Below are 14,036 nucleotides of genomic sequence, written 5' to 3'. Positions count from 1 at the left end.
GCGCATGCCGTTAACCTAACCCACCTAACCTGACCTATTGCATGTATACCACCGCCAAACGTCGCCCTCTGGCCATATCTACGTTGAGTGAAGATAGGAATCCTATCTATCCTCAACGATATCTATGCCGAAAAATCACTTTTCGGCAACACAAATCATATGTAAATATAACCTATTAAATCGCCTTGCCGTGATAGATACAGGTGGTGATTTAGTAGCAACGTACAAAATTTCAATTCATAACAAATCTGAAAACTGCATTGGCTGGCCACTTGGGTGGAATATAACTTCGTCTGACAATGTTTTATCACGTAAATTATCAACCTAATGTTTCGTTACAGTGTAACTTCTTATTTATCAATTTAATCTGAGTAATTTGCAACATTTTTCTTCCACAGATATCGTTGGAGCATGAAATCCTTTTGCATCCAAGGTACTTTGGCCCACAACTATTAGATACAGTCAAGCAAAAACTTTACACTGAAGTCGAGGGCACATGTACCGGAAAGTAAGTCTTGAATTTCCATGAAATTTTTCTGCATTTCAAACATAGGTTACTATCTCAGATTGTTATCAGGTATGGATTCGTGGTAGCTGTAACAACAATAGACAATATTGGAGCTGGAATAATCCAGCCGGGGCAAGGTTTTGTTGTGTACCCAGTAAAATATAAGGCCATAGTATTCCGGCCATTCAAAGGAGAGGTTTTGGATGCGGTTGTGACACAAGTGAACAAGGTAAGACATTTTGGGATCCTTAATCCATAAGAAAAATTACAAATTTTCGTGATCAATGAATGATTTTCAGGTTGGCATGTTTGCTGAAATAGGGCCTTTGTCTTGTTTCATCTCCCACCATGTGAGTCTATTTTCTTCCTTCAATTTTTATATAATTTTTTATATGCGTCACATTTTTGTTGTATTTCAGTCAATACCAGCAGATATGCAGTTTTGTCCAAATATCAATCCTCCTTGTTACAAATCAAAGGAAGAGGTAATATGAATTCACACAACAAGTACTCTGTATTCATTCCAAAATCGTTGAATTTGATAAATTTGCATCAATCTGATTACAGGATGTGGTAATACAAGCTGATGACGAAATTAGATTGAAAATAGTGGGAACTAGAGTTGATGCTACTGGAATTGTGAGTATGGAAAATCATAGTTTGAAATACACAGTGATTATGCCCTAATTTTACCTACTATTTCCAGTTTGCAATCGGCACACTGATGGATGATTTTCTGGGTGAGATTTTGCTTTGTTTCATTCTACACTATTTTGTAATGGGAAATTCCAGCTCAACTCAACCATACTCGGAACCTCATGGTCTTCGATTTTTTTTTAACATTTCATTTCGTAAGTAGTACTACTTGATGCCAGGCAAGATTCAGAATCCTCAGCGCTTCGCGATAATTACAATATGGTTTATGTCTCATAAAATATAATCACCCCTTTGACAATAAAGTTCAGTTCTGTCGATTATTTTACTCAATGACAATCTAGAAAATTTGTATCGATCTCTTTATCAAGCCAAGATGATGTATTTCGACCAGGCTAGGTTGATTCCCGTGTGATCTACATCAATGCTTGCAAAGCTACCACCACTACTAGGTAATTGTAACGCGTACAGCAAGATTGAATAATTCATAACTTCTGAACGAAAAACCGGCCCACTTTCAAAAAGGTCTCAAAATTTTTTTCAAAAAAATCAATTACGTCCGAAGACCTGTTAGTCAGATTTTTTGATTTCCTGGGATAGTTTCCTGCTATTATGGGGAGTTAAAAATTCCATAATAAATTTTTTTCAAAATTTTACTTCAAAATACGTAAATTTGATCTGATGATATTTTTTGATACGATGATCGGTTGTGAAGATATTGTCGTTAGGAAAAATCTAAATTTTAAGTGACATAAAAATTACGGAGGTCATAGCTAAGCCAGATTTAAAAAAAAAAATCGTAAAAAATCGGTTTTGGTTACTTCAAGTAGTACTACTTACGAAATGAAATGTTGAAAAAAAAACGAAGACCATGAGGTTCCAAGCATGGTTGAGTTGAGCTCGAATTCCCCAATATTATTATCGCCGTTTTACTGTGAATGGTTCATTCCAGGCTTGGTAATGTGAGGATATTAATGGTGCAAGATACCCCATGCCACAAAAGGTGAAGTTTAACTATTGGAAATCGAATGCAGATCCAAAACTCTGAGTATTTTCTCGAGAATATTGAATATTGGTGCACAAAATGGTCCTTGATGAATCTCCGTTTTTGGAAGATTACCTATACGGATCGAAAGAATGTTCGTACGTTCGTAGTTTTGTATCTGAATACGTGAAAACAGCTGGAGCTCATACCTGATGTTGTCCAGTTCAAACACACATCATTACATAGTAAAGTTTATCATACGATACACGACCTATAGCTCACATCCCACCTCTCAAAATGTACCTCCTTCCCATAGTCAAGTTCATGAATACTAATACGTGCCTTGGAAAAAGTTGAGATGTATGTGGAAATTGAAATATTACTCAGAAGACCACGCTTAAATATTAAATCAATTACATCAGTTTATTTCTAGAGCATCTCGCGACTTAACAATACCGGACAAATATAACAACAGGCACAAGCATAGATATACCCACCGAATTCACCGAATACGTATGCTGGTGTTATGTGATACTCATTCAAAGACAATATCAAGTTACTTCATTTCTTCTAACTTCACTATTTCTTTTTCTGAACATGGTGGCTCTCCATTCAATCCGTATGTTAACGAGTAAATTTCGGAGAACGATCCTGCTGGTACTGATAATCCCAAGAACAAAGCCAGCTTTGCTGCTACCTCATTCTGGTTTTTCACTGTTTCATTCGTGCCTTGATCGGGCATCATTTTGTCTGCTACATGTCTATAGACTAGACCATCACTACCCACGTAAAATGAAGAGAATCCGTCGTACCATCTGGAAAGATGTGAAAGTCTTTGGTTGAAAAGTCTATGATTGATTGTTTGATGAGATGGCACTATAGATAAGCGAATTTTCATACAATTCTTGTTGGGCAAAAGCGTCTTTCAAATTCCAGAGTTTTATCCTCCAAAAGAAAATCCAGGCTGTGAATCCTGGAATTCCGCAAATTCGCCAGCGAATTTTGATGGAATCATCTTCAGGATGGATAGTGATTTTTAATACTTCAAGTTTGACGTATGCAAATTTAAGATGCCCAACCGTCCTCAACAAAGCTATTTGTTTGATGTAATCGAAGAGGCCTCTACACAAAGTATTGACTTAGAAATTGAACTGCACTGATGGTTTACAAAAAATTTTGAAAGCATTTCCAGCACAATGATCACTTACCGACTCACAGTACCTCTAATATTATTTATAAATTCCATGTCTAGCCGATAGATTTTATAATCCATTGAGTGAGTAAACAACCTCGGCACCTGTAACAGTAAATAAATTCAGTTGTGCATTTGATAATACACCTGTATGAGCAATGTTAAATAATCTTTCAATAAATCACATGAATAAGTGTACCGTTTCTCTCAATACATCATAGATATGCTGTAGTTGTTCTTGGCTTGGTCTGCCCTCAGGTCTTTGTACTGGTTGTTTGGATCCTTTTGCTTCGGTGCGCAGAGTACCGTCAGCTCGGAAATTGATTTCTTTCTCATAGTTAGAATTAGCTGACTTTTGCGCCACAGAGCCACTAGATAATCTTGTACAAGTGTTTTCCAATGATTCAATCTTGTGAAAAGAAAGACTCGTTTGGTTATCACAGTGTCTACGCCACACCACCATATTATCAGATTGTATTTTGTTAAGTCTTATATTAGGTAAGATAGGATTCAATGGACCAACTGATGTACATCTTTTTGACAAAAATTGTTTCTTTTTGTCCACTTCGTCTTCTCTGTAAAACGATTCTCTCCATACTTCGCAACTGTTGACTAAATCCAGAGAAGGTACAGCTGGGTTTTGCAGACTGTGCTTTGGATTTGCTATCACACTTGTTATACTTCTAGTATTAAGAAACTGAAAAAGTTTAAGAATATGTCTATTTGTAAGTGACCTGTTTGCAGGGATGTCAATTTAAGAGATTCAAAAGTCGAGTCAGGGCGCACATATAACCAGGGACGAATTTGACAGGATAAATACGCGTGAATATGACGAAAGTTATGTAAGATTGAATAGGTTAAAATTCGACGTCAAGTTTTTATGAAAATTGAAGCCTGGCAGTGTATGATTCTGAGATCTGTGAATGAGACGATGTACAAAGATTTTGATGATTATAGTTACTGTTTATCATACCTCTTCCAGAAATGTGGATGGTTTTATTTGATGCGATATTTTCTTGTCGAAATGCGTGACATGTTTTCTAGTGTTTAGTAGCGAATTTACGGTGACAAATTTATTGGAAACGTTTCGAAAGCACTGCGACATTTTTTTTAACTTAACATTAACTTGACAGACTACAATGTACACACTTTGTTTACGAGTTAGTTTCAATTAACGATTGGGACCGCAGAAAACACACGGTGCCTGCCATATCAAGTGTTGAGAACAGGGCTGTTTAAATCGATTCATTTTAAAATGGCGTCGCCGCATATCGAATTGTATCGGTTCGACGTCGACTGACTTCGATTACTAAAAGGGCACCAATAGTTTCAAACAGTGGTTTCAAATCTCTTTCACGAGCCTCAAAAAGCCTCAAGGCTTTACAGCAGTCGTTGCGTTGATTGAAGAATTGATACAACCCACTAGCCTTGAATAATTAACTAGATATATCTTTGTTATAAAAAGTATGAAATTCATTATGTAGACGTGGTTATTGATAAAATTATCACGCTATTATCCGCTCGAGTATAGCTCTGTTCTCTCATCCTATTTAGAGATTAACGTTTCTACTGACTCGAAAGTCTTGTCTCGGATCTGCTTTCTGTAATATATATATTCACTTTTATAGTTTTGTATTTTGTTTGGGGTGTTGCTGTACGCAAGAATTTGCGGTCTTGTTCGTCCTCAGTAACAACTCGTAGACCTCAGTCCTCGTTTCGACTTTCTGGTTAGGGTTTAAATTTATAACCGAGTTGCTATAACCCGGACTGCTGTATCATTGTGTATGTACATACATACATCCGTGTCGCCCAGATCTTGTGCGACGATATCATGTCATCATGAATTCGACCCGCAAATAAAGCTGCTCACCACGTGGGCGTCTTGTTCTTTTTTTTCATTTTTCTTCTCATTACGGCTCCACCGATTCCTGAACACGAAACGGAACGGCAACGAATCTTCGGTCAAGAAAATTTATCCCTCTCAAAATTACATCACTAGTAGCAATCCATCGAGCAGCTTATCCGATAACCGATGTCATCGTATCGACGAAAATAATTCTGAAAACATCGGGAGACATTTAGGCCTTCAATATTGTTGATATCTGCCGATAAGGGAAGTCGAAAGGTTTAGTCCTATAGCCGACCAACGTCTTGCATCAATTTATGCTGGAATTTAATGCTTTAGCGTAATTAAAAATCGGTAACGAGAAGTATGTATACCTATATGTCTTTATTTATTTAATCTCGTATGTATAATTTAGAGGGCCGCGGAGTATGTTAAATCGAAGGATCTTAAGACCGGTGATATTGGCGAATGTAGCAAAGAGATGAGAAACAAGAGGATAGTCGTTTTCGTCTCCGTCTTGGATTTAGGATACCCAACTTGGTTGTAAGATCAACACGAACTGTTTACAAGCGCGCAAGCACCCCAAGGGTGCAGGAAGAGACGCCTGCAACGAAGGGAACGAGTTGGCAGATGAACGTGCACCGACTCACAATTAGTACTTTTCCTGGGTTCCCGTAGTTTCGACAGAGATGAGCGAGTTTCTATCTATATAGCTTGGTATTTACATATATAGGGTATTTATATCGGGGAGTTATGCAGAGTATGTACGTATTTGTATAAGGATGATCCTTACGAAGATAATTTCTTAATTATAATCACTGCGCACTCTTGAATCTGTCCCTTGGACCCTGCAGGGTTCAAACTCTTGATATTAGTAATAATCCGACCCCTCACGCTACGGATCATTCAAGTGGGGAGATATACAAGTGTATTTTTCGAAATCCAATTTTGAGTTCCTATAATGCCGAAATAATAATTGACATAAGAATTTTGAAATTATAGTTGTTGTCACTTGTGCGTTGTACGAAAGAGTGATTTCGGAAATATTTTAGGTGATTTTCTTGTCACCTCTACATGCAATGAACATTTTTTCCATGAATCGGTGATTTAGAGGTCTCACAATCAGACTACAAGAAAACAGGGAAAACCTTGAGTTTACAAAGTAGAAGTTTACCAGCACCGCAGGCTCGGTAAGGGATATAAGGTGATCCGACGTCAGGACATACACCATACGGGCAAAGAATTAAGTAATTGCAAATCGACTATAAGGTAAATGAATTCGCGGCTCGCCTCTTCGATAGCTGCATGCCTCGCTTAACATTAACGTTGTGTTTTATACGCTGCTGATGCATTGAATATTGAGACAAAAAAATTAATTGACCAGAATAGCGGTTATTATACCACTTACGGACACCGACATTTACAACATAGACGAGATAACTGCAAATCTCTCGCAGGACTTGATTCAGTCTGCTAAGAAGCTACAAAGATGTTGAGTCTGCAGGTATAAGGTCGCTTGATCTTCAAGATTATTATGGTATAATGACCACGAGAGCTAGCAACGGAAACGAAAATCCTTGCTTTACTTTTGATGCGATTCTTATCAAATATCTGTACCGTAGTCTATACATCTGTGAGGCTAGTTTTTCTCGTCAGACGGGCTATTCTTTTTCATCGATTCCTTTTGTTTGTTTGCGATTATCGTAGATTGTTATACCTATACCGTATATTTTGTACCATTCATAGTTACAAGTTCCTTCGCCCCGATTGGCTCTCGCGATAACCTACCCATATAACAACGGAGTTGTTAGAAATGTACTACCCTCTTTTCGAGGGTAGACAGCTCTCATCGGGCGGTATGTATCTCACAAGTCGTTCTCATTGTCCGGGGTAAGAATTAATTTTTTTCTTGTCATACTTGTATTTCGAGTATTTACGAGGACATTTTCACACGTTCGCGTCGGTTTACTGATAGCGTATTATTTTCGTATTAATCGAAACGCCGACAGATATTTGTGGAAAAGGATAAAAATGAAACAAAATAAAGTGAAAAATGCGTCTCGTACCGTGTTATAGATTCTATTTGCCCTGCGCATATCCACTTGAGGGACACAAAGTGGATGTATGTTACATGTATGTACGTACATACATACATAGAATATGTTGAACAAAATATAACGTAACAAACCTCATGAGGATGTTTATCAGATACAACTACCTCGACCGCCGCGTTATACAGGAAAGTTCCCCCGCTACAGCAGGAAAGTTCTATGAAAATAGTTGGTGATTTCTTTTTTACTGTTTGTTTGTTTTTTCACGCTTTAAAGTACAAACTTCGGAAGCATATCCCGCCACGTGTTTACAGGGGTTTCATTCATGTTCTAGAATACAGCTGGCGCTAGTCAAGTACCATTAGTATGTATAGGAGCGCATGGTGGGTAGTAACCACTGAACCTATACGTACTTTGTTACGCGTACGTACCCTATACTGTATACGTATCATAAACATATACAGCGACTCATTCGAGAGTCCCGTTATCCGTTATCCGTTTACTTTCTTTTTTTTTTTTGCACAAATTTCTTCTCATTTCTTTCAAACATCGCGGATGAAGTATTGACGGGGGAGAAAATAAAAAGAATGTCGGAAAGAGTGTTGTACAGGTAGGCGGCATACTTGTGTACATGTATTTAGACAGAGTGAAGAATGCGGAGAGACGGAAATTGGCCGAGCGCGTAAAGAAATGCGGAGAAATAACTGGCGTGTCTAGTATTTGTAAAGCTCGGGTTATGCGTTGGGTCAGCGGGGGATACCGCGGATCCTTCAGGGTGGAGGGAGGCGGAGGAGTTAATGACATAATGCAGCCAATTTAAACGATTTTTCTTGCCTTCTTTTACGGTGGGAGAGTACATACGCAAGACGTAACTACACCGTAGCGTATACACACGTGATAACTGCATGCGCTCGTATTATACATCAGAGTGTCTACCACACATTGAAGTAGCCTGTTGCCTTCGCCGCTTATGTCGACTATGTATACATGTATAAATATATCAGGTATACCTATACGTGTCGTGTATGTTTTTTGTTTTCAATAGGTTTCGTGTATCAATTTCGCGTTTTAGTGAAATTTTGTTCGTTAATGGTTCGCGATATCCGACGCACTGCGAGGCCATTTATTATCGGGTATACGCGATTAATTAACAAGCGCACGTTATATATGTGGTTGAATTGTAGAATTCAGCAATATGTATATACAGTACATTTTGAAAATACGTACCAACATACGCTCTCGGGACAATGAATATAGGTACATATTTCTATGTATGTATATCTACATTATATGTAACATACGTGTACGTATATCTATACCGGGAAAACTATGTAACGGTCCGCGTGGGAGGTGCAATTTTTTCAAACTTTTTTTCTCCTAGCCTATACTCCAATAAAGCGACGAAATTTATATCTCGTGCGTCACACACACGTATCAAATGACTAGAATAGAACGCGACATGAATGCTTTTTATGTTTACGTATAAATATATAATTACATAGCCTGTGTCATAGATGTATCGAACGTGTACCTACGATACTATGTAAATGCGATATAAGTATATCGAATATATATACGCATATACGTATGTAAGTATGGCAATCGTTTTTCAATCAATTACGTGTTATTATTATTACATTATAGTATTTCCGAGTGTAACGTCGGCAACGGCAAAACCTTTTATTGGAGGTAAGAAAAAAAAGTGGAGAGCGAAGCTATAATAAATTATTTTTCCTCGAACGATTGAGGGCTGTATTTTACTCTACACCGAGGCAGATCGGGGCGCACATTGATCTCGAAATGCAATACATGTGTGTCCGAGATATACAATAACTATATAGTGTACGCAATCTCAATTAGACCTTCTATTAAATAAGGCATACTTGGACAGCGACTCGGGCACGGAACACGTATACACCTAGGCACGTCGACCCATATCATCAAGCGGACATGTCGAGACGCACCATATAATACGGGTATATAATACCTGAAGTATCGGGTAAATACGCACGTTCCCAACTATACCTCTAGCTGCAAGAACGTGCGCTGCGTAACTACTCGTATGTATGTACGTATACACACGTCGCGCCGGTGTACGTGGAAAATGATGCGTCCTAAGATAATTACGTAATCTACTCCGACTCGGCAATCAACCCCTTCGCGAAGGAACGCGGGGCCAAGTAGGTAGGTATTCCGTGCAGAATTCATGCCGCCGCTGCAGGCGCGGCACGAGCCGTACGTCGACGTATGTGTATGAAACACGTGGAAAACATCCAGATTCATAAATACCCGGCACACAAATGCCGACTGTAATATCCACTTTCGCGGCGGTTAACGTTCTACTTTAAATAAGAGTATCTGAAGGGGACGCCGATCCATTTACCGAATAATTATTCCAATCAGACAATCGATTCCGCAAAATGCCGTCGGTATAACGGTCGATTCGACGGGAATACAAGCCGAGCGTCGATGGAAAAAAGTGAGCGGAACGGCGAAGACGAAACGCAACGATCGATTTTTCCGAAATCGGGGCCAGGAAGGAGGGGGGAAGAGGCCGACGTCGGGGCGGGGCGGGGGGTCGTAAACGCGCTCGATGTCTTAGATGCACGTTCAAGTGCGGAGATGACGCCGTCCAGACCCGGACCTAGGTGGCGTAACGGAAGGGAACCCGAAGAGAAAAGCACAGACGGCGGTATCGACCGCCAGGACCTACCCCACGCCCCCGTATCGCCACCCTCGGCGTCCTCGCCTCCCCCGCCGCCGCCGCCGCCGCCGCCGCCGCCGCCGTCGTTCCACTATCACCCGCACCAATACACGTTTCGCGCCAACCACCCACGTGGTGCTTTTACTCGCGGGCAGAGGATCCCGCGCTCATGACCGATTGTCGATGGATCGTCTCTGCGTCTTTGTCCTGCGGACAGAAATATTTTACGTGCGAATTTGTTTCGCGTGCGAGCATACGCGTGTACAACGTACGTACGTACCTTGGCATGTGAAATATTATAAATAAGCGTACGTCGGTATTCGCGTCCCTCGTATAATCGCCGTATTGCAACTCAAGTATAGTATACGGGAAACGGTATCATCGCGGATCGCGGTTATAACGTACACGTTGCGTGCCTATTATTATGATGTGCGCATACGAGTTTGACCGCTGGTATATACACACACGAATTCAAACAATGCGCAAATCTATCTGCACGACATTTATATTTATCCTATACGTATGTATACACGTCTGTATAAAAGTGACATGAACATGTATATGATAACTCATTGTTGGCGCATATTCGTAAATATAACGTTTCGCGTTGGACGTGCAGGATACGATCGACGCAGCTAGAATCCCCTTCCTCAACCTATCTTTTGTTTTCTTGATTTCCATCGCGGTCCGATCTACGAGTACCGACCTACGGGGTTACAAAGTAAATTCGGTGCCACAAGGTGAGTCTTGGGATCGTTGTTAGTTATGCCTGGTCTGAACCGAGTTTGGAATATGATATCCGGGAATTGAGACCCTCGTATTATTTTACCGCGTTAAGGATCGTCCGCCAATTTCGAAGGACTGCAGCAGAACTCGAGTAATTCATGATTACCGATCAACGCTGTACGACGACAATACGATCGTCGTCGATAATCAAAGGTTAAGATCAATTGTAATTGCGACGTTTCTTGTCGTTTTCTTAACACCAACTGTTGCTGGCCACGTTCTTCTGATCCTCAACACTCGCTGTTACGGACTTGATTCAAGTCGCGCGCACGCCATAGTTTTTTCATTACCTCGCAAAAGATACACCCTCTGTTAGTTCGATATCGAACCGAACGATATTCCCTCGACCCGTTTCAGTTGATATAGCTGCGCCGGAACAACGCGGCAAAACAAGTGGCTTCCTGAAACTGGAGGTTGTGGAAACTGTTTCTGAAGGTACAGAGGAGGAGAATTCCGCACGGCGCACGAGGATGAACTCCCCCTGACAGTTGGCGGTTAACGGGATCCCGTGACACGAGGCTGCCGCCGCTACAGCTGCCGCGTGGTAGTGGAAAGTCGAGGGTTGGAAATTGGCAGAAGGTAGGGATGCCATATGGGGCGGAAAGAGACGGGTAACGGGCTACCCGGTACTACGGGGCGAACGACGCGGTCTGTGCCCGGTCTAGACGCACCGACACAACGAAATTGCACGGAACCCCCCCGAACCCCCCCTCGTACAAACCCACCTATTCCAGATAACCGGGGTACCTAACCGTGTACAGAGAATACGAGCTGCACCCACACATACCCGGATTTACTACCTTCCCGTTAATGCCCCCGCTCAAACCGGCAGTAAACATACACGTGCCAACCTATACGCCGCGTTCGAACTCGAAACTCAGGGGTAGCTACGCCGCGACCTGCACGGGATGCTGCGACGATCGCGAACGTCTGCCGGGATATGCATGTATTGTGTATATATAAATATGACGCGTCGACGCGCGGTCACGTTCACCGACTCGCGGATACACGCAAACCCGGGCGAGATGTGGCGGGAAATTTTAGTACCCCGCATAACGTGAACCGGATATAAGTTTGAGAGGGAACCGGTTCGAACGACGGTGCGCCGCGTATATCCATACATGAAATGATCGACGATCGATTGTCCGGTGCGTGCGAATTCCCTTGAACGTCCGACTCCGTACGTGGTCGTGAAAACGGAAGATCCGTCTGTCATCATCCGCGAAGAATCCGCCGCGATAATATCACCGAGAATTCGGATAACGAAAAGAACTGCAGCGTTAAAGGATGGCACCCGCATCGGGACGCTGTACATGTGTACACGCTCAGGCTGGGATCGACCCCGCATCGGCAAGACGACGTCGAGGACGGCGGTGCACGGATACGTATAGCGCAACGACGTCGCGATGGGGTTTGAGGGGGGAGGGGCCGGGATAGCCAGGTTAACGCATACCGTTGCAAATTTATGAGAAGGAAGGTTACGTCACGTAGATAGGTATACAGATATAGAGTCCCGTGGGTGTGAGGGACACGTAACCCTCCGGAGCTAGCTGATGGCGGATGGGTATAGTCAGCGGCGAACGAGCGTCCTCGGTTTATAGGGCTGCTGGTGCAGCAGGTAGTAGAGCTCGGGGTAGACGCGGAAGCGCACCGACGCACACCCACGTTAAACCGACGCGCTCGCCCGGTTTTACTGTTTCGGAAGTCTAGCCATCTAGCCCGGTTCCCTGCAAACCACCCCCGCCACCCCCTGCACCGGCTTATACGAGCTTCCATCCCCCGCCCGCCCGCCCGCCCGCCCGCCCGACACCGACCGACCCTCAACCGACGGAGTTCGCCAAACTGTACAGCCGCCGCACACACCGAGTCGTAAACCTACTTCCCCCCACTCCCCCCCCCCCCCCCCACTCCCACCCCCGACGCTCCTCGACAACCCCCGACCCTTTTTGGTCGGCATGCCCGGACGGTGCACCAGCTCTTTCTCATAATCTGCTACCGCCTGACACGCACGCCATCGCCGTCGGGTATACATGGCTATGCAGTTTGATGCAACGTTATTCGCTTCCCCCGCTAAACTACGTACCGAATTGCATGCACGCACGGTAAGTTCCGTCTGTATTATATGTATACGCGCCTCTCCGCCGTTCCCGATACAGCTACGCCCTTGTTCTTCTCTATGGGGTAAAAACCCATCTCTGCGTTATACCCTAGGTCATAAGCTCTGGAGAACCGCGCAACCTGCACCCCACTAGTCGGTGATCATTTCCTACGACGTTCGTGTTCGCTAAAACGCCGCTCGCCGCCGCCGCCGCTCACCGCAACCAATATGGCGGAAAAGTTCAGTCCGCCGAAAGCCTCGAATGATTTCGTTGAATTTGATATCCGTCTTTCGTATTCGTGGAATGTCGAGGGGTGTGAATATTTCGTAGAAACCCCCGATTGTCGGCGAATATACGCCGTGGAATAGGTCGGCGGGGGTCACGCGTAAATGCCTCACCGTCGTGGAACACGCGGAAGTCTCGTGAGAGTATACTGTAATGGGAGGTAGCTGCTAGACGTTATACGCGGTGTTTTACTGCCGTTTTAGGTGAGTTTTCAGGATATTAATACAGAGTTTAGCTTTGTGACTATAAACTAGATCCAGACGGTCGTAAAAGGGGTGAAATGGCCCGGGGACAGGAATGACGGTAGACACGTCTACCGATCCGTTAATGGGTCAGGCGGTACTTTCCTAAATACGGTTTTGCGGCACCAGGTGCGTGCTCCCGACGCGGGGACGTCTAGCCGACCGCCGATCTCGTGCGGATGACGAAACGAGACCCAGCGCGGCGCTGTACCCTGATTGGAATCCGTCGAGTTCTATCCAACCGGACTACAACGATCTCCCCCAGATAATAAGAATACACCCTGCACGTCATGCGTCGGTATATGAAAAATGTCCAGAAAACCGCGTGAAAATCATTTCCGATTCGCGGAATCGAATTGATTCGTATGTATCACCGTCCGCGTCAGTTATTCCAAATGTCAACTATCGCACGTCGCACGTGCGTGCAGAGCGAGTGCTAGGGGGCAGGCGTCGCGACGTCTGCCTCCTCACCTCGTCCTAGGAAGTCCTTCGGCGCTTCCACCCTCGGTGCTGGGGCGCCCCTGCGAACCGACGCTATTGGCAAACGCGTTGCCATAGCTTCGACGACAAAATGGCTACACTGACGTCACCCTAGCTAGCCCCTAGGCTTGGTCAGCAACAATCCGGTAGGTACCCTTCCGTCTTCTTCACCCTCGTTGAAAATTCGTGGGTAAAAACTTCTGC

At 43.4% G+C, this 14,036-nt stretch overlaps 3 protein-coding genes across 4 annotated transcripts; 1 reads left to right on the top strand and 2 right to left on the bottom strand.

Moving 5' to 3' along the window:
- The first annotated feature begins 151 nt into the window (after positions 1-151).
- On the top strand, positions 152-3,550 carry LOC105691010 (DNA-directed RNA polymerase II subunit RPB7). Of its 2 annotated transcripts, XM_048648730.1 has the most exons (9): positions 152-311; positions 399-508; positions 578-737; positions 808-858; positions 928-993; positions 1,076-1,147; positions 1,215-1,248; positions 2,115-2,165; positions 3,084-3,550. In XM_048648730.1, exons 1-8 carry the CDS (start codon positions 300-302, stop codon positions 2,126-2,128), a joined length of 519 nt encoding a protein of 172 aa, XP_048504687.1. In that variant the 5' UTR covers positions 152-299; the 3' UTR covers positions 2,129-2,165; positions 3,084-3,550. The 2 variants fall into 2 exon arrangements, with proteins under 2 accessions (XP_048504687.1, XP_012264665.1); XM_012409242.3 differs by lacking the exon at positions 3,084-3,550 and having other exon boundaries at positions 153-311; positions 2,115-2,412.
- LOC105691009 lies at positions 2,545-4,586 on the bottom strand. The gene is made up of 5 exons (XM_012409241.3): positions 4,313-4,586; positions 3,539-4,036; positions 3,356-3,444; positions 3,048-3,269; positions 2,545-2,962 (listed from the first exon to the last, which is right to left on the bottom strand). The coding sequence occupies exons 1-5, from the start codon at positions 4,442-4,444 to the stop codon at positions 2,704-2,706; spliced, it is 1,200 nt and encodes a 399-aa protein (XP_012264664.2). The 5' UTR covers positions 4,445-4,586; the 3' UTR covers positions 2,545-2,703.
- On the bottom strand, positions 4,454-12,443 carry LOC125499695. The gene is made up of 2 exons (XM_048648731.1): positions 11,017-12,443; positions 4,454-5,397 (listed from the first exon to the last, which is right to left on the bottom strand). Exons 1-2 carry the CDS (start codon positions 11,316-11,318, stop codon positions 5,358-5,360), a joined length of 342 nt encoding a protein of 113 aa, XP_048504688.1. The 5' UTR covers positions 11,319-12,443; the 3' UTR covers positions 4,454-5,357.
- Positions 12,444-14,036: the final 1,593 nt, after the last annotated feature.

Source organism: Athalia rosae, chromosome 1 (genome assembly GCF_917208135.1).
Source record: "Athalia rosae chromosome 1, iyAthRosa1.1, whole genome shotgun sequence".
In the NCBI taxonomy this organism is placed as follows: Eukaryota; Metazoa; Arthropoda; class Insecta; order Hymenoptera; family Athaliidae; genus Athalia; species Athalia rosae.
This window is presented reverse-complemented; position numbering and strand designations above follow the sequence as displayed.

What these genes read in the sequence shown, in the direction of transcription:
- LOC105691010 (XM_048648730.1), top strand. An exon ending in CTTGTTTCATCTCCCACCAT is followed by an intron (nt 859 to 927) that starts GTGAGTCTATTT and finishes GTTGTATTTCAG; the next exon opens with TCAATACCAGCAGATATGCA. An exon ending in GTTACAAATCAAAGGAAGAG is followed by an intron (nt 994 to 1,075) that starts GTAATATGAATT and finishes ATCTGATTACAG; the next exon opens with GATGTGGTAATACAAGCTGA.
- LOC105691009 (XM_012409241.3), bottom strand. Translation starts at nt 4,444, where the DNA reads ATGTCGCAGTGCTTTCGAAACGTTTCCAATAAATTTGTCACCGTAAAT. An exon ending in ATGATGTATTGAGAGAAACG is followed by an intron (nt 3,445 to 3,538) that starts GTACACTTATTC and finishes TTACTGTTACAG; the next exon opens with GTGCCGAGGTTGTTTACTCA. An exon ending in ATTAGAGGTACTGTGAGTCG is followed by an intron (nt 3,270 to 3,355) that starts GTAAGTGATCAT and finishes TACTTTGTGTAG; the next exon opens with AGGCCTCTTCGATTACATCA.
- LOC125499695 (XM_048648731.1), bottom strand. Translation starts at nt 11,318, where the DNA reads ATGGCATCCCTACCTTCTGCCAATTTCCAACCCTCGACTTTCCACTAC. An exon ending in GAGGGTGTATCTTTTGCGAG is followed by an intron (nt 5,398 to 11,016) that starts GTAATGAAAAAA and finishes CGATGTTTTCAG; the next exon opens with AATTATTTTCGTCGATACGA.